General features: G+C 54.7%; 3 protein-coding genes across 13 annotated transcripts in view; 1 reads left to right on the forward strand and 2 right to left on the reverse strand.

Annotated features, from left to right (window-relative positions):
- The window catches only part of SLC16A11 (solute carrier family 16 member 11), a 25,303-nt gene extending 18,232 nt beyond the window's left edge, over positions 1-7,071 (forward strand). For all 6 annotated transcript variants that reach the window (XM_033847109.2, XM_073798389.1, XM_073798390.1 and 3 more), the window contains one exon: positions 38-7,071. In XM_033847109.2, coding sequence (XP_033703000.1) covers positions 38-267 — 230 coding nt within the window. In that variant the 3' untranslated portion in view covers positions 268-7,071. The remainder of the gene's footprint in view (positions 1-37) is intronic.
- Positions 1,017-4,370, reverse strand: SLC16A13 (solute carrier family 16 member 13). 2 transcript variants are annotated; one of them, XM_033847112.2, is made up of 4 exons: positions 4,172-4,370; positions 3,878-4,021; positions 2,155-2,892; positions 1,017-1,510 (listed from the first exon to the last, which is right to left on the reverse strand). In XM_033847112.2, the coding sequence occupies exons 1-4, from the start codon at positions 4,368-4,370 to the stop codon at positions 1,311-1,313; spliced, it is 1,281 nt and encodes a 426-aa protein (XP_033703003.1). In that variant the 3' UTR covers positions 1,017-1,310. The 2 variants fall into 2 exon arrangements, with proteins under 2 accessions (XP_033703003.1, XP_033703004.1); XM_033847113.2 differs by lacking the exon at positions 3,878-4,021.
- Positions 7,037-12,752, reverse strand: BCL6B (BCL6B transcription repressor). 5 transcript variants are annotated; one of them, XM_033847097.2, is made up of 9 exons: positions 12,645-12,752; positions 11,974-12,164; positions 11,532-11,753; positions 11,075-11,422; positions 10,630-10,754; positions 9,905-10,069; positions 9,684-9,814; positions 9,429-9,566; positions 7,037-9,037 (listed from the first exon to the last, which is right to left on the reverse strand). In XM_033847097.2, the coding sequence occupies exons 1-9, from the start codon at positions 12,645-12,647 to the stop codon at positions 8,921-8,923; spliced, it is 1,440 nt and encodes a 479-aa protein (XP_033702988.2). In that variant the 5' UTR covers positions 12,648-12,752; the 3' UTR covers positions 7,037-8,920. The 5 variants fall into 5 exon arrangements, with proteins under 5 accessions (XP_033702988.2, XP_033702989.2, XP_073654487.1 ...); XM_033847098.2 differs by lacking the exon at positions 9,905-10,069; XM_073798386.1 differs by having other exon boundaries at positions 9,684-10,069.
- Positions 12,753-17,364: the final 4,612 nt, after the last annotated feature.

Consider the following 17,364-nt stretch of genomic DNA (forward strand, 5'->3'; position numbering starts at 1 on the left):
CACGGAGGCCTCTGAGTTCCTTTCCCCCTCCTCTCAGGCTTCCTAAGGGATGAGACAGGAGACTTCACTGCCTCCTTCCTCGTGTGCAGCTCTTTCATCCTCTCTGGCAGCTTCATCTACATGGGGCTGCCCAGTGCGCTGCCCTCCTGCCGTCCAGCCTCACGTCCAGGCACCCCACCCCCTGAGAGGGGGGAGCTGCTCCCCAGCCCTCAGGTTGCCCTGCTCCCCCCAGGAGGCCCTCACTCCACTCTGGACAGCACTTGTTGACCATTTTCTTGTTTGAGCCTCGCCCCCAATAAAGACTTTCTATCTGCTTTTGTTAGGCAATCTCCAATTGTTAGGCAATCTAGGATGCTGCAAACATTCTACTTAAAATATCCAAAAAGGCTGGTTGATAGGAACAGGATCCCCCTAAGCCGTGCGAGGCAGGAAGGGTGTTTGTCTAGTCAGTCCGTTTCTCTTTGCCCAAGTTCTTGCCATTATAACAGGAAATCTTTGAGAAACTGTCTGCCTATCAGCTTCAGTTTGTTGGAGGAGGGGGGTGCTCATGGGTGCTAGCTGCCCCATCCTCATTTCCCAGATAACTCTCTCCTGCATTTCAGTCTCCTTCTACTGGCCTGATGAAAACATAAGAATCCCAGACCCAGACTTCAGCTCTCTTAGCTTTATCTCCCCCTCCCCAGCTAGCACCCCCCGCATGTCCCTCACCATTTTCTTAATTTCTTTCCTAAGTTACAGGGGATAGTGGGAAAGAGGGAGGTCAGTGGGCAAGTAGGAGGAACTGTGATCCAGAGAGCAGAGTCCAGGGTTAAATGCTCTGGGTCACCAGAGCTCCTGGATACCTCCCCTCCAGTCCCCAGCGTGACCCCATTCAGCCAACCCAGGCATATGGGCCCCAATTCTTTTTGAGGTTCTGATTATTGTCCGGTTTTCTTATTCAGTTTTATCTCAAAGGGGCATCCCTCTTTCCCAAAGATCTGTCTTCAGGGAAGAAATGTGGGAGGCAACACCAGAGATCACATGTAAAACATGATAAGTCTCTTGGCCTTTGAGTTTCCACAGTCGATTCACAGCTCAGTGGAGCAGGCTGAACTCCTGGATCCTTCAGAAAAGGTTGTGCGAGCGAAGAAGAGATAAGACAAAATACAAAGGGTTGGCACACACATCGCAGGAGCCCCAGGCCTGCTCTGGGGGGGAGGAGGCAGATAACGATGCTTAAGGCACTGTGGTTCTGTGGGTGCCAAGATGGGGCAGAAGACCTGGAGCCAACAACCCCTGGGTTTCTGGGTCTGACTCCCCCTTCCTGGAGTTCAGTCCTCTCCCAGCCCCTCCCTGGGCAGGGGGACTTTGGTATCCAGTGCCTCTGTTACAGGGTCCTGGGGCTTGGAGGTAGGAGCTGACAAGCAGAAGAAGTGGGGCAGAGTGATGAGAACTCCACTCCCTGCAAGAAGGAAGGCCCCAGCCACCACAAAAGAAGCTGTGTAGGTGCCTGTCACATCCCGGAGGTAGCCTAGATTCAAGAGAGAAAAAGAATACACATGGGTTATCTGTTTCCTGGGACTCAGACACATTTTGGGGTGGAGGGAAGAAAATAATCCTTAACCCATCATCTTGGAGAATTAGAACTCTCAAGGTAGGACTGGATGAGCTCAAGAACTCAGGCTTCCCAGGGGCCTCAAAAGGCCATTTCAACCACCTTCCTGCTTTCAGAAAGGATCTCTGAACCAGCCAGTGGGGATTTGGGGATCCAGATGGAGTCAGGCACACTTGTGCCTTTCTTTCCAGTAGCTGTGGCCTTCTCTTCCATGCCTTCAGTTAATAGTTAGGAAAATGTTAAGGGTCTGAAGGTTCTGGCATCAGGAGCCTGGAGAACTTTGACCAGATGGCTCAGACCCCTGGCCTGGGGCCCAGTGGGCCAAGGGAAAAGGCAGACACTGGCATGTTATGTCTGGCCAGGTCTGACCAGGTCCTCTGAAAACCCCAACTGTAGGTACCCTGCCACTTTGGACCCATTTCAGGGCTGCTGTGGTTGACCATGCAGGCTGTGTATGTACCATACCAGAGGGCAGTATTCACATAACTATAATGTCAATTCCCTCCCTGAATGGTATGACGTGGCAGCCCGCACCCACCTGGAAATCCCAGTCCCCTTACCTGATAGAGGAGCCCCCAGCAGCCCCCCGATGCTTTCTACCATCTGCACCAGTCCCAGGCCACAGTATATCTTTCCAGTTCCCACCAGTTCAGGCAGCACGGAGAAGGCCACTGGGGTCAGGGCCCCTGATGTGAAGCCATAGGCCACAGTCAGAGCCACCAGGGCTGTGGGAGCCTGAGCCGCAGGGTACAGGGCCAGTATCACCCCAGTCAGGGTGGTCCAGAGCATCAGGAGTCTTGCCACAGGCCCTGGGACTGCATCCCCTAGCCACCCAGAAGCCACACGCCCCACAGGGTCAGAAATAGCCGCCACTGAGAGCAGGAAGGCAGCAGGCAGTGGGTCCCAATCTAGGTCCCGAAGATGGGCTACCAGGTGCACGTAGGGAATGAAGTAGCCAGTGTTGATCAGGGTGAGGGCAACGGTGTAACGGAGGAAGGGGCCATGATGGAGAAGGTTGGCAAGTTGGGCCCCAGGGCCACCCACGACAGGGTCCTCGGCCAGGGAGAGTGGGCGGAGAAGAGCACCACAGGCCACCAAGTGGAGGGAGAGGGCAGACACCAGCAGCAGGGCCCCCCGCCAGGCGTACTGGCTGAGCAGCCATTGGAAGAGTGGAGCAAAAGCAAAGGAGGAGAGGCCCACGCCCGTCAGTGCTAGCCCAGTGGCCAGGGATCGCCGACGAGAGAAGTAACGGGACAGGCAGGCCAGGGTGGGAGTGAAGGTCAAGGCCCAGCCAGATCCTGTCAAAAAGGAAGAAATGGGGGTTGAGAGACCCATAAGGAGCTCAGGGCACACAATCATCCCAACACTGCCCAGCAGCAGAAGGTAGCACAGGTGTAAATTACAATCCTAGCTTGATACTTGCTAGCTGTATGACCTTGTCTATTTACTTAATCTCCTAGCCTCAATCTCATCTGCAAAATGGGGGTAATATACTTTATGGGACTCTGGAATGTTTGCAAAGTTAACTACCATAGAACTCTGGAGTTAGACCTGGGCTCTACCATTTCCGGCTGTGTGAACTTCACTTGCCAAGTTGCATAAGCTTAAAGCCTTTCCTCATCTGTAAATAGGATAATGATATCTATTTCACAGCTTTCACATCTGACACAATTTTACAGTAATTCTTCCTTTTACACTCCAGTCCCACTAGCCCTGGGCTTGTGTCTTTGAATTTCCTGATTTCCCCTAACCTGTTTATCATTTTAGTCACCTCTCTTAAGAATTCCCTTCTGGGGGAGTTTGCTGGTGGTGCAGTGGTTAAGAATCCGCCTGCCAATGCAGGGGACACGGGTTCGAGCTCTGGTCTGGGAAGGAGCAAGGGCCACGGAGCAACTGAGCCTGTGCACCCCAACTACTGAGCCTGCGCTCTACAGCCCGCGAGCCACAACTATAAATCCCACATGCCACAAATACTGAAGCCCGCGCGCCTAGAGCCTGTGCTCCGCAACAAGAGAAGTCACCGCCAAGAGAAGCCCGGCGCACCGCAACGAAGAGTATCCCCCACTCGATGCAACTAGAGAAAGCCCACGCGCAGCAACGTAGACCCAACGCAGCCATAAATAAACCGATGTAATTAAAAACAAAATTGCCTTCTGGGCACAGGTGCTAGCCAAAACTTTCTCTCAGCGTCTCCCTAAGCCTTTTGGAAGGAGCAGGAAGAAGGTAAAAGTCCAGAGGCCAAAAAGACTCAGGCTTTTGACCCGCCCTTGCCCAGGGTCTCACCTGAGAGCAGCCCAATACTCAGGTACAGGTGGGTTAAGGAGGTAGCAAAGGCGGCAAGCAGCATCCCCAACGCAGCCAAGATGCCCCCAGCCATCACCACAGGCCTGGGCCCGAACTTGGTGCTCAGCGCACTGCCCACTGGGCCTGGAGAAGAGGAAGTGTTCTGAGAGAAGATCACAGGCGTCCTTCTCCAGCACTGACCCCACCCCCACCATCTCCTTTACCGTCCCCGCATCTCCTCTCCCTTCCGAGGGTCGAGGGTCACAGGACTCTGGACCCAGGCGCAGCACTCACTCCCGAACTGCTGCACCGCGATTCCTATGGAGGCGATCCAGGAGACTCGCGCTGCCGGCTCCTCAAACGCAGCCACAAACTCCACAAAGAAGACGCCGAAGGAGCGGAGCACTCCGAACACCAGCGCCGACTGGAAGAACGCTGAGAGCACCACCATCCACCCCCAGCCCCCGTCGGGGGGCTCGGCCCTAAGTGCCATCTGGGAGGTAACAGGACTGCCGCCTTAAGCCCCTTCCGGAGCAGGGCTCAGGACGTTCCACCTCTGCCCACCCACCCAACCGGACCACTCGCAGCCGAGCAGGGAGCAGAGGATGGTAGAGAGGAAAGTACCAACGAGGGCTTGAAAGCTGCAGAGAGGCTGCGTGAGGCGCCTGCGCCCTTCCCCTAGCGGGGGCGATATAGGTAGGGAGACCAGGCGGGCGCTTGGCCCTGCGCTCAGCGCCGGGGGGCGTGGCTCCGCCGGCCGTGAGTGGAGAGTCGAGGCCTGGGCGGGACAGACGGAGGAGAGGGCTGACTTTCGGTCTAGGAGCCAGGGGGCAGCACTGAGTTTGGGCCCCATCCCTGAGGTGTCAGGGTGGATTATCTATCTTATCACTGGAAGTGTCTGCACCTGGCCAGCCCGGCCAACATCCCTGTCTGTAGCTCACCAATGAGAACGCGGGACTCCTCAGAAGGGGGCGGAGCCATAAGGGCAGGGCGGGCTTTAGAACCTGTTCTGGGGCAGTGAGTGGGGCGCAGGCGTGAGGAGGGGACTTTAGCAGGCTAAATAGACGGGCCCTAGGTGACCCAGGAACCAACCAGGAGGTAGCTTCGGTCTCCTGTCCAACTAGCGGGCCAATTCGACCAGATTTCAGCACGGAGATGCGCACGTAAGGAGTCCGTGGGCGTTAGGAGTTGGTAAACTGGTTCAGGAGAGGAAGACACATACTTGCTTGATGAGGGGCCCGGGAGCTGAAAAGCGGGGCGGGGGTGGGGTGGGTGGTGCGGAGGGATTATGAGATAAGATAAAATACCTGGCCAAGCGCCTGAGGCCACTAGAATCTAGATGCCTGGATTCCTGAGTGGGTTCAAAGGCCAAGGAAAGAGAGAGGAGACTGGGCTCTTGGACTCTTGGCGTTGATTTCTGTATTGGGAACTCGTTCCTGTCCCTTCTGTTCCCACTAACAGGAAACCTACGGGTCACAGAGACCAAAAATAACTGGGGAGAGGAAGTGCAACTCTGAGCTCACTCAGAGCCCCACCAGCCCTCGTCTTCAATGGGGCTGGAACATTTTCCTCTGACCTCTAGTAACAACCACTTCCTAATCACAGCTTTTGATCTCATGATGGGATAGACTAGAGACAAGCCATGACCACTGGCGCAATCAGCCCCTCCTACCCAACCAGTACCCAGTTCCTCCAGCCTTATAGAGCACTAATGACTTGGCTTCAAGATCCTTAGAACACTGACCTTGAAATTTGAACTCAAGGGGTCATACCCAGACAAGTGGGGCTGGGGTGGGGAGGGAGGCTGTATAATTTAAAAAAGCATATTGAGCCGTATAATTTTATACGTGGGAAATAAAAGTAATCATACCCAAGAAGCTTTTTTTTTTTTTTTTTTAAGTGGAGTTAGAACTTTGGCTGGTGGGGACTGTACCAAAGATGTAGAAATTGGTGTGGCTGTATAACAGAGTGGTTAAGAGCGCAGTCTTTAGAATCAAATCACAGTTCCAATCCTGGTTTCATCACTTCTTAACTTGGCCAAGACATTGAACCTCTCAGCTGGTTTCCCCACTTGTAAACTGGGGCTAATAATAGTACCTACTTTTAGGGTTGTTGGGGGAGTTGAATTAGAAAATCTATACACTAAAATGTTTAGTTTAGGGCCTGACATGTAGTAGGAGTTAAGTAATATTAGCTGGTCTTATTTTATTTTAAGCTGGTCTTATTTTAAACAGGGGATAAGCTGCAGTGGGAGGGGAAGGAAGGTTTTAGTTTAGTTTCTTTGTTTTGTGCTTAAAAAAAAAATCTAACCCAGGTCATGGGTTTTAAAAGATTAAGAAGCACAACCACAAACTGTAAACGTTGGAAGGAACTTATTCCTTCCATGCTAATGGACTTATTTCATGGATGAGGAATTTAAGTCCAAAAGGAATTTAAGTCCAAAATTTAAGTCCACTTATCAGAATTAGTGACCCCTTAACCTCTGGGTAGAACAAGGCTGTGCACCCATGACACACACAGGACAGGGGAAAGGGTGGGAGAGAAGTGTGTACTAGGCACTGGATGGATTCCAAGACACCACTGCTGGGGGAGGGGTAGAGCTGGCACGCTGGCTCTAACCACACAGCCTTCTCACTGCCACCTCCAGCTCCTATTATCCTTATGGCACCCAAGTCCTATCCATTTTCTGTGGTGGTGGTGGTGGTAGAGGGTGTCCAGGCATTAAGTTCCCCTGCACAGATGCATCCCCCAACATGTTGGTATTATTAGTGGCTTCCTGGTTTCTCCCTGCTGCCTCCACACCTCAGGCAGGAAGTGACTTCAGAGCAGTAGGATGCAGGTGGCTCCGGAGAAACTTCATGAAGTCACTGGTTCCTACATAATGATCCGGAAGGCAAGGGCAGGGAAGGGGAGAACAAGGGCTACTTAAAATGTCTGGTGGGATGGGACAGTGGGATGGGCACAGAATCCAAGATGGTATCCAGGAAGGATAGGATACCCTCTTTCCCCAGCTTCAGAACCCTCAGTCCCCAGATCCCCACAGGCAAGAACCCAGGACACAACAGGCAGCACAGAGAGGCTTCTTTATTCCATGATTCTGATCTTGCAAGATCTAACATCTCCACCCCTTGGCACTCTCCACCTGCCCATCCAATCTGGTAAAAAAAAAAAAAAAAAAAAAAAAAATCATGGTTCCTTCTCAGCTCTCTCCTCTGCTTTCCCTACCTCCTTCAATTCTGCAGTGGGGAGTAAGAGGCAAAGAGGGAGAAGAGTAGCTCTCTCACCAGTCCCCAAGTGACAGCCACTAGTACTGACCTGTCTTGAGGAACCTCCACCCTGCAAATTCAAAGTGCTTTTTACCTTCCACCCCATGTCCCTAATCCCCCAGGGCAACAGGGGCAGGACTGTAAATCAAGGCTTCAGAGTATCATCTAACATTCCAGACATTCCACACAGTTAAGAAGCAACCCATTCCTAACCTTCTACCTACTTGGCCTACACCAGAGACTTTGCCCCTCAACCAACCTCTTAATCCTACCTGGATACTTGGTCAACTAGAGGGTCCATCAGTCAGTCTTTTAAATCTTCTAAATCTCTAATCCCAACAGTAATTCCGATCATAATCCCAAACTACAGAAAATCCATAGTGGAACTCAACCCCTTTTCTCTCCCTGTGGAAGGTTCTAGTGCTTTCACTGGTTCCGGACAGGAATGCAGTGACAGGAAGACCAGGTCACAGACCCAGCTTTTCTAAGGTAAGAAAGTTACCAAGCAGCTGTGACTTCTAGAGGCAAAGAAGTTTCTGGAATCTGGACACTTGCCAGAAGATGTCCGAAAACCTACTAAAGGAAGAACAGGTTCATCTCAGGTAGAACCCCAAGGAACATTCAAACCCAGACACCTCTGCAGTAAAGGATGAGTCATACTCTTTACTGTTTAGTCAAGATAAAGGGTTTCATAATTCTCCCCTAGGTCATAACATGCTTAGAGACTGGGCAGAATCAGAAAAGATTGCATCATCTCTGGTGAGGAATTTCAGATCTCTCCTGCATGGAGGGATCAACTCAGTGCTAAGAACGGGCCCTAGTGGGAGGATTGTGGGCCCAACTCAAGCTCCTGGGTGAGTTCTATCAAACAGACACAGTGGAGCCAGACCTAGGTGATCAGACGAATGGGACAGTTAGGAACATAAGAGAAAGCCCCTGTAATCATCACCCCAGTTCCAAGACTGACAAAGGCCCCACACCCACTGCCTCTAGGAGGTACTTATTACCTCCACTTCAGGCTCACCATAGGTTCCTGTAACCCTTGAAGAACAGAAAAAGTCTAATCCAGTGCTGGCCTGCTAGAAAACCTACAACATTCAGAATACCAGAGAGGGTTCCTGACCCAATTCCATAAACCCACATGTTCCCAGAGCTGCCCTAGAACAAATTACGTTTCCAGACCTAGAATTGGAGGGGTAGGACACAGAGAACCCCTTTCTCCATTTGAAACAAACCAACAAGCAAATAGGAAAAGAACAACTCTAAAGATAAAAGTTATGACAATAATAATACAAAACACTCACGCCAAAGGAGGCAGCCAAGTGCTAATCTCTGCCGGCAGAGCCATGACCTCACATTCTGTGTTTCAGGTCACTTTTGATCACACTTGGGGAAGAGGGACATGGGAAATGCAATAGAATGAAGGCCCTGGTGCCACCCAAAGGCCTCAATAAATTATATTTACAGATAAACCGAATGAGATGGGGGCTGCAGGTAGAAACCAGGCCTCCAGTCTCTCCCCTCCTCCAGCTCCTAGCTCGTTCTCTCCTCAGAAACAATTGTGATCGTGGGGAAGAGGTTTTGACCAGCAAAACAAAGGCAGATCAAGTTGGGATCTGCCACCCCTGCTCTCCCCAGTGAGAAATTAAGGTGGTGGCAAGTCGCTGACATCGAGGGGCCTTGCACACCCCTATGCCCAAGCCTGACAGCGAACCCAGGCGTGAGCCGCAGCTTTCCTGTCTTCCAGGAAGGGAGTGGGGCCTGGGCAGGCGCTCAGCTAGGGCCCCCCCAGAATGTGGTAGTGCACTTTGGTGTTGGTAGCAGCTCCGTGTTTCTGGCGCAGATGCAGCCGAAGTTGACTCTTGTGCCGGAAATGCAGACTGCAGGGGTCGCACTGTCGGAGGACAGCTGAGTCAGGTCCCTCCCCAAGCACGACCACCTTTTAGGTGTTGAGCAAAGGAGAACCGCCCAGCACTCTATCTTAGAGAAGCTCTTTAGTCCCTACATGCTCCCAAATCCTTAGGGGAAGGCCTAGGAGCTACGCCCCGCCCTCTTCAGCAAAGCTTTCTCCATCCGTCAGCTCCTCTCCAGGAGGGTAGCGCCCCGTCCAGGAGCCTAACTTCTATACCTGCCACCCCTACCCTCGGCCCCCGCCCCTTACTCACAAGGACACCGCCCACCTCGAACAGGTCTAGAACCGCTGGGCCGGCTCCTTTCAGAGCTCCGCCCCTCGGTAAACGGAAGGTAATTCCAAGGCTTTGGGTCAAGCCAGGTCGGGTACTCACGTGGTAAGGCTTCTCTCCCGTGTGGATGCGAACGTGGCTCTTGAGGGTCTGTAGGTGGCGGAAGCGAGTCCCGCAGGTGGGGCAAGGATAGGGCTTCTCCCCGGTGTGGATCAGCACGTGCGCGCGCAGATGCGCTACCTGGGAGAGGAGGGGACCTCAGACAGCGCCAATGGGAGGGACAGAACCCTCCCCATTCGGCCCACCTCGCCCTCTCGGAAATTTGCCTGCGAGCCGTCTCTGAAACGGGCGCCGTACCTGTACAAAGCGCGAGCCGCACGTCTCACACTTGTAGGGCTTCTCTCCCGAATGGATGCGGCTATGCGTTTTTAGGTTAGCCGGCCGGTTAAAGCGGGCTCCGCAGACGGAGCAGTGGTAGGGCTTTTCCCCTGGAGGCAGGGAGGAAGGGAGGTCAGGGACTCTACCAGGGGACGGCTGTGGGCACCAAGGCCAGGGCCCTCTCCCCGCTCCCCCCCTACCTGTGTGCACCGTGCGGTGGCTGGCCAGGTTGCCCTTATAGCGGAAGGCAGACCGGCAGAGCTGACACTTGTAGGGCTTATCCTCATCCCCAGGAGCCAAGGGGTCCAGCCCCGATGAGCACCCAGCCACAGCCTCACAGCTCTGGCAGCTGAAAAATTCACTTCCTGGGAAGGGTGGTGGGTAATGACAATACCAGTGAATCCTCAAACCACACGGTAGCGGGTTTTCTTTTTCCCAATTTACTGTTAAGGCTTCTGGAGCTCATTTGACTTGCTTGGGGTCACATGGTTATTGAGAGGACAAGCCAAGATCTGACTCCATGTCTGTCTGATTCCAGAGTACTCTGCTAATCACTCCAATAGCGGTGGTGGTAGGTGGAGGCCCCTACTCGTGGGTGGAAGTTTCTGTTTCTCTCTCCTCTCTTGCACCACTCTGGATGACAGCTTGCCAGAGAGGCCTTGCCAAGCCCTGGGCTGACCACTCAGGCCTGGATGGAAATAGGCCAGAAGTTCCCAAACAGTGCTGTTCACTGGAAGCTTTAAAAAGTACTGATGCCAGGCTCCCACTTGCAGACTTTCTGATCTATGGGGTGTGACCTGGGCAATGGGATTTTTAAAAGCTCCCTAGGTGAGTCTAATCAGCAGGAAATGGACTGGGCCTTTAAACTGGCCTTGAGCAGCCATGGGAGAAAATCCAAGAAGGGGGTAAAAGGAGGGGCTCTTACCTGGTGGTGGATGAGCCCGCCCAGAGTGTGACCCAGTGGTCTCTGGAGCCCGGGGTGTGAGGAGATGGGGGGTATTGACTGGAGCCCCACATTTGAACTGTACAGTGGCAGCAGTTGGAGAGAGCCTAGGCAGATGTCAAGGCCCAGAGACAAGGGTTAGGAGAGATTATATGGCGGCGGCGGTGGTGGGGTTCTCCCCTGGAAGACTTGTTGCCATAGGCCTACCCTCTGGAGATGAGCCACTATGGACCAATGTGCCATGTCCAATTTCACTGCCCAAGTCCCACCCTACAGAGTAAGCCTGACCTCTGGCCAACTCCCTAAGGTGAGCTGGTGTCCCTGAAGCCCACTCCTTCACTCCCTGTTCCTGACCACCCAGGCCCAATGGCTGTGCCTCTGAGCTGAGGCTGCCTCTACAAATTGCGGGGGGTTCCAGTTTCTGTACCTGCTCTGTGGACCGGAAATGGGTCCTTCTTCACTGCTGCTGCTGCTGGAAGCCTCATCTCCACTGGGGAGCCGGGCCTGGGAGCAAAGTTGACCAGAACTCCTCTCCCCTGCCAGGCTCCCTGCTTGGGAGGCCTGAGAGTTTAGCACGATGAACTTGTACTTTTTCCAGTTGCAGGCCTTGGGGTCTGGGCTGCCTGGACTGGGGGGCCCTTGACTGCAGCTGCGAGACTCAGTAGGTGGGTCTGGGTGCCCTTCGGAGCGCCTGGGACTGCCTGGCGGAGGGGCCGTTGGAGGCGTGGGGGGTTCTGCCTCCAGGGGCCGCAGGGAGATGCCCAGAGGTTCATAGCTGAGAAAAGTGCGATGGACATTAGTGCTATTTCCTAATCTTGGCCTTTGCCCTTGACACCTAGGATGCCACTTCACCCATGAGGAACACCGAGTTGGGGCTCCCTCACCTGGCCTGGATGAAGCGGTGGCATGCCTGGACCACGTGTTCCATCTGCAAGTAGGTGGCGGCCGCAAGGACTGCTGGTGCAGTGGCCGGAGAGAGGCGTAGGCGTGAAGTGTACATGAAGTCCAGAAGAGGAGCGAAGCCTCCGGCTTCGGGGCCCCCGGGCAGGGAGAGCACGTCTACCCCCACTCCTGCACGGCCTCGGAAAATTGAATAGAAGAAGCCACTGGAGAGAGGAAAGATAGGTCATGTTAGGGGCTGGGGAACCGAGGGAGACACGCGCCCCTGTACAAAGCCCCGCCTCCCCCACTCTCACCCCGCCCCCAATTCGCGGACGCCCCGCCTCCTGCTTCTGGAAGGTTTGGCTTCGGGTTCCCTCCCAAAGACCTTCGGGCTCCGCCCCTTTTCCATTTGGTCCCACCCCACCCCTGAGCCACCCCTCGAACCTGCAGGCGATAAGAACTGCCTTGTGAGCTCGAAGGGGTTGCCCGCCAACCAGCAGCGTGACGTCAGTGAGGATCCCGCGCAGGCGCAGCTCATTCAGGTTGCCGAGCACGTCGGAGGAGTGGCGAGTGAACTCGCGGACGTAGCCCAGCGTTCCCTCCGGGGCAGCGGTGGAGCCCATGGCGACGCAGGCCTGCGGGTGCCAAGGAGAGGGCTCAGGGATCCAGGCCGTCCTAAGACGCCTGCCCTTCCGCAGTTTGCCTCTTCCTGCTGAGGTGCAGCTAGAGCCAAGCCCCCGGCCCCGGCTCACGCAGCCTCACTTAATTCATCTTGTTCTTTCTACCCTCAACCACAGCATCGCTCGCTTTCCTCCTCTAGATTCCACAGCGCTTGGAGCGAGTTGAAGGTTCCCACACCGCGGCGTCGATGGCAAGTGTGAGGAATCCGGCCCGCAGCGCCCTTAGACTCCCAGTGCCCTTCCAGCACCCCCATTTCCCCTCTGCCCCACCGCGCGCCTGGTCTCAGGAGTCCGATCCTGCCTGGAGACCCCAGATGACCCGTGGTCCACACCCCTCCAAATCCCAATCGAAGCTCCCTTCCCCGAATCACGAAAGTCCATTCTCTAGTCCCGGATCCCTAGTTTAGCTCAATTTCTGGGCCTCTGTCTTCTTACCATCAACAAGCCCCAACCCTCTTAGGGGGACCCAGGAGTCTGGCTCCCTCAGTCTCTGGTTCTTACCCCCGTCCTGCAGGGGCTTCAGCTTTCTTCTCAAGGGGGGCGGGGTCTCTCTCCCCTCTTGGCCTCGGCTCCTTTATCTGGCCGGGATGTCGGGGGCGGGGGTGGAGGTGGGGTGAACGCCTGGGTCTGTATCCTTCCTTCCTCCCTCGCTCTCCAGATGGCGAACCCGGGGCGGGGTCTCCGGCTCCAGGGCGGGACCTCAGAAACACTAGGTGGTCGTAACGTAAGGGGTCTTGGGCCACTGAAAGTGGAACTGATGGGACATTGGAATTGGGGCGGAGGTTGGGGATATTGAGATTGGAAATATGGGTGACCTGGGTCGTCGGGGGGCCTGGGACAGCGACAATTGGTGTGTTGGCTTTAGGAAGGAACCTGTTACAGGAGAGTGAATACAGCAAAACTCCCCCTTCCAGTGTACGGTATTAAGGGAGATAAAGGGGAGCCCAAATAGGAACTAGGTTTGGGGAGGTGATAGTGGGCTCCCGTGGGGTCTCAGACAGAGGGAGGGTGTGGTCATTCAACAGGCTCCTCTAGCGGGGCCTGCAAAAGAGGGGCTCTGGCCGGGCGCGGTAGGGAGGGGGCGGATATGATTTCTAGTTCGTTTCCTTCCATTGTCCTGCGACCGGACGGCTCCGCCAGCTGCTTCCCCTCGAGGAGGTGGGGAAAGCCCCTGGTGGGGGCCGAGAGACGACGCTCAGGAGACCTAGGGTCCGGTCTTTCGCTCCCGACTCTCTTTTGAATCCTTTTAGGGATCCAGCGAGACAGACTCCCGCCCAAAGCCCTTTCGCCCTCCCCCAGTCCCGGATCTTTAGGGCCTCGGGCATCCGCCCGTCGGCTACGCTTGGAGGCTGGCGGGACGCCGGGGTCCAGCGCGGCAAGTAGGCAAAGCTCGGCAATGTTTGGCTCCTTCCACGAGGGGGCGGACGAGCACTAGCCTCGCCTCGCCCGTCTTCTCCACCCGGCTGGGGGTCCACTCAAACGGGGGCGCAGGATCGATTAGGTCTGAGCGGCTGAAACCTTCGTTCTCCCCCTCTTTGCTCTGGTTTATTTTGTCCAGGGGACTAGGGTTGGGCGGAGGGAGGGAGAGTTAGGCGACAGAGGGGACTTTCCTCCGAGGATGGGTTTCCTATCTGGGGTGAGAAATCCGCGGGCTTTGGTAACAAGGGAAATGAGTGGGACAAGGAGCGGGATCTGAGTCCTGGGAGCCCAGGGTTTCTATTCTTTTAAGCTAGATACTATTATCCGTCTTTAGAGGTGACTTTTTAGTGAACATTAATATGAAAGTTGGGTGCAGTGAACAGACAGAGGGGAAACAGGGAGGGTCTCAGGGTAAAAGAAGGGAGAGAGGGCAGGAGGGGCTGATAACCCCAATTTAAGTCCCTGATCTGGAAGACAAGCACGGGTCACACCCTCGTATTTTGTTTGGGGAGAGTTGGTGGGGCAAGGTTCATTTGGAGAAGTGGGGCAAGAGCTGAGTTCAGCTGCAAAGCGGGACTTGCATCTGGGCTCAGGAGAGTCTACCGTTGCCCAGTAATGACTGACCATTATCCGTGGAGCTGCATATCGAGGCCTGGGGCCCTCCCCTTCAGATGTGAGGGTGTCTTTATTTGGGTGCAGGAAACAACTGCTGAGAAACTGGGAATGGGGAACCACTGGGGATTCACGGTGGTGAGGTGGCTTTTGCAAATGAGGGTTGCTTTGGTCTCTGCCCAGTTGGAGGTGGGAGTTAGACTGGGGGCTCCCTTTGGTATCAGGATGGAGTTACTTTTGTGTTGTCTGGTCAATTTGTCAATTGTGGGGTGCATGTTTACTATGGGGTGTTGAGTTAGTTTGTTCTGGGCCCTGAAGCCTGCATTCAGGGTTGAGGGCCAGTAGTAAGTCTGAGGTATGGAGCTGATTTTGAAGCTACGTTAGTTAGTTCTAGGGGTTCTGACACCCACAATTTGGAGTTTGTCATCTTGGAATATCAGGGGAACCTGCTAGGTGTTTTTCAGAGGTGGATGAGGATTTTGTTTTGGGGATTCATAGTCATCAGTGTATGTGGACAATCTGATTTCAAGTGGAGTAATTGTGCTGGTTTTGGGGTGCAGTCTGTTTTGGGGTGCCAGATAAGTTTTGAGGTTCAGATTATATTTGGGGGGGCATGAAATTCAATTTGGGGTTTTTATTAGCTTGAGGTGGAACGTAATAGGAACCTGGGAGCAAGTTTGAAGGCCTTCTGTGGTTGTGGGTCCTTGCCGGGGAGCAAAGCTTTATATTTGAATGTTGTGCAAACTTACTTTGAGGAGGGGTATATTTCTGTGTATGCACTGAGAGCCAGGAGGCTTTTTCCAGGGGGAGAAACAAGATGAGGGCCCAGGGTAGGAGACTAAAGTTTTGGGGTGTCCTTATTTTGGGGTGTTTTGCCACTCTTTGGGTGCATTTGGTGTAACTGAGTGATGGATCGTGAGGTGAGATTGATTTTAGGGTTCACTTAATTTGGAGCATGATGCTGCTTTGGGATGTCCTTTGCTTATAGCTCCCGCTCACCCCAGATTCTAGAAGTCTCTTTCTTTAGTGAACCTCCAAATATTCCCAGGATTTGAAGGACGAAATTCGGAAAGGGAGTGTATCTCCCCTTATTTCTATGTGGCCTGGATAGATCTGAGGGAGAAAAGGTGGTTTCAAACTCTGAACCCCAATTTCTTAAGGGCACATACCTTGGTTTGGGGGCAGATGGGGGGAAAATGGAGTGTGTTGTGGTAAAGTGGACACCCCTGACTAGGGCAGTCTGTTGGAACTGTGCAAGGAGAGGTGGTAGTGAGGTACAAGGAGGGGAATCTTGTACCCTGATTTTCTAGGATAAGAGCCCCAAACAGAAAGCAGACAGAGGACTGGGAGTGTGGGTGAGATGGGGGGGGTTCCCCACGGCAGCAGGGGCTGGGGGGTAATCCAGGCCAGCTCTGCACACCCCGGTCCCTGCTCTCTTTGGCTCTCCTCCCCTCTCTCCCTCCCACCGCCCACCCCCCCAACCCAAGGAAAAAAACTGCCTGTGCAACAGCAATGGCAGATTCCAATCCTCCAGGCTTTCCTAAACCACCACGGAGACCAGCCAGGGGGGAGGGGAAGGGAGGATCGGGCTTTCCTGCTTCCCTAAGACTGGGGCTATGAGCTTGACCTCCTGGCCCCTAGCCCTTCGAGGAGTGCCCCCCTCCCCCGGCCTGGAAGCCAGGTGTCCTGGACCCTAGCCCCCGAGCGGGGGGGTGGGGGGGGGCCTGGAGAGACGGGGAGGAGGAAGGAGGGAGTGACTTCCAAAATTGGCATCGGGACAGAGCAGGGCTGGCGGGAGGCAGGTGAAAGACGGAATTTTCCTGAAAAAACGGGGGGATCTGAGGACCCCAAATTTGGGGAGCTAGTCCAGAACCGTCCAGCCAACATCCTAGATTTTTTTGGGATTTTTTGGGGCCCCCGGGACCCCTCTAGATGGGGTGAGGAATGTAGTGTTGGGGGAATCTGACTGGGGCATTGCAGCTGCCTCTCCCGCCGAGTTGGAGACGGATGGGCTGGGACGGGTTTGGGGGGGGTGTCCCCAATTCTGACTGGGAGTGGAGGAGCCCCCTCATGTGCTCTCTTGTGGGGGTCCCCCCTCCCTAGGGCACTCCCCACTCCCTGAGCCAGCCGAGAGGAAGGAGGCCAGCGATGCGACTGGGGCGGCTCCTTTCTCCTGCACCCCAAATGTGAGGGATGCACCCCAAATTTTGTTCCCTTCAAAATAGGGGACCAGGATCTCAGGGGAGAGTAGCTGAGGTAAGTGGGGAGGAAAGTGTCCCCTGTTTTCAGGAGAGACGTGGCGGTTGGGGGGGAGGTTTGGAGGTGCGTGCTGGGGTGGGGTCGGGCTTTGTCAGCCTTGAAACTGGGGGGATGATTGGAGAGGCTTTCTCTTACACCCCGAAACTGGAGTCCCCCAGATGGAAACCAAAGACAGGCCAGAGGGCCCCCCAACATCCCCAGCCGTTAGTATAGTGTTTGATTTCTGTTTCATCCCCACAAAGGCTCTGCCGAGGATGGGAGTTGGGGGCAGCTGTTCGGTTTTGGGGGTACGGGGGTGGCGTGAGGAGCAGAAGGCCTTGGCAGGATTTGATGCTGGACAGATAGGGGTCTCGACCGAGGGGGTCCGGCATCCCCCGGGGCCTGAAAACTCTGCTTACACCACCATCTTAGATCTTTTTGATTGCTAAGAGTTTTGGGGGGTGTGTCGGAAGGTGGGGGTGGTAAAGGGTGGGATGGGAGGTAGGAGGATAACTTTTGGGTTTTAGGGGATATTATTGTGATTTGCGGAAGGGGTCTTGGCCCTTGGATTTTGCTTTCTGGTGGGTGTTTTTTAAAAATCAAGTCCTGGACAGGAGAAAAAGGCTGAGGGAAGGCCTAGGGTGGGGGTGGGGAGAGGCATGTTTGTCTCAGCTTAAACGTGGCTTTCTGGGGTGGGCCTGCCTTCCTGGGCCTGGTGAAGGGGCTGGGGGGGGGTTGTTGCGGGGGGTGGGACTTGGGTCCTGGGGGTCCACGGGGAGTGGGGACAGTGCTGGGGGTGGACTACCTGGCCCCCAGGTCCAGATGGCCCTCTTCCTGTGCCCTGCTGCTCCCCTTTCCCCCTGGCCTCCATTTCCTGCCTTTGGCC

The sequence above is a fragment of the Tursiops truncatus genome, chromosome 20, assembly GCF_011762595.2.
Source record: "Tursiops truncatus isolate mTurTru1 chromosome 20, mTurTru1.mat.Y, whole genome shotgun sequence".
Classification (NCBI taxonomy): Eukaryota; Metazoa; Chordata; class Mammalia; order Artiodactyla; family Delphinidae; genus Tursiops; species Tursiops truncatus.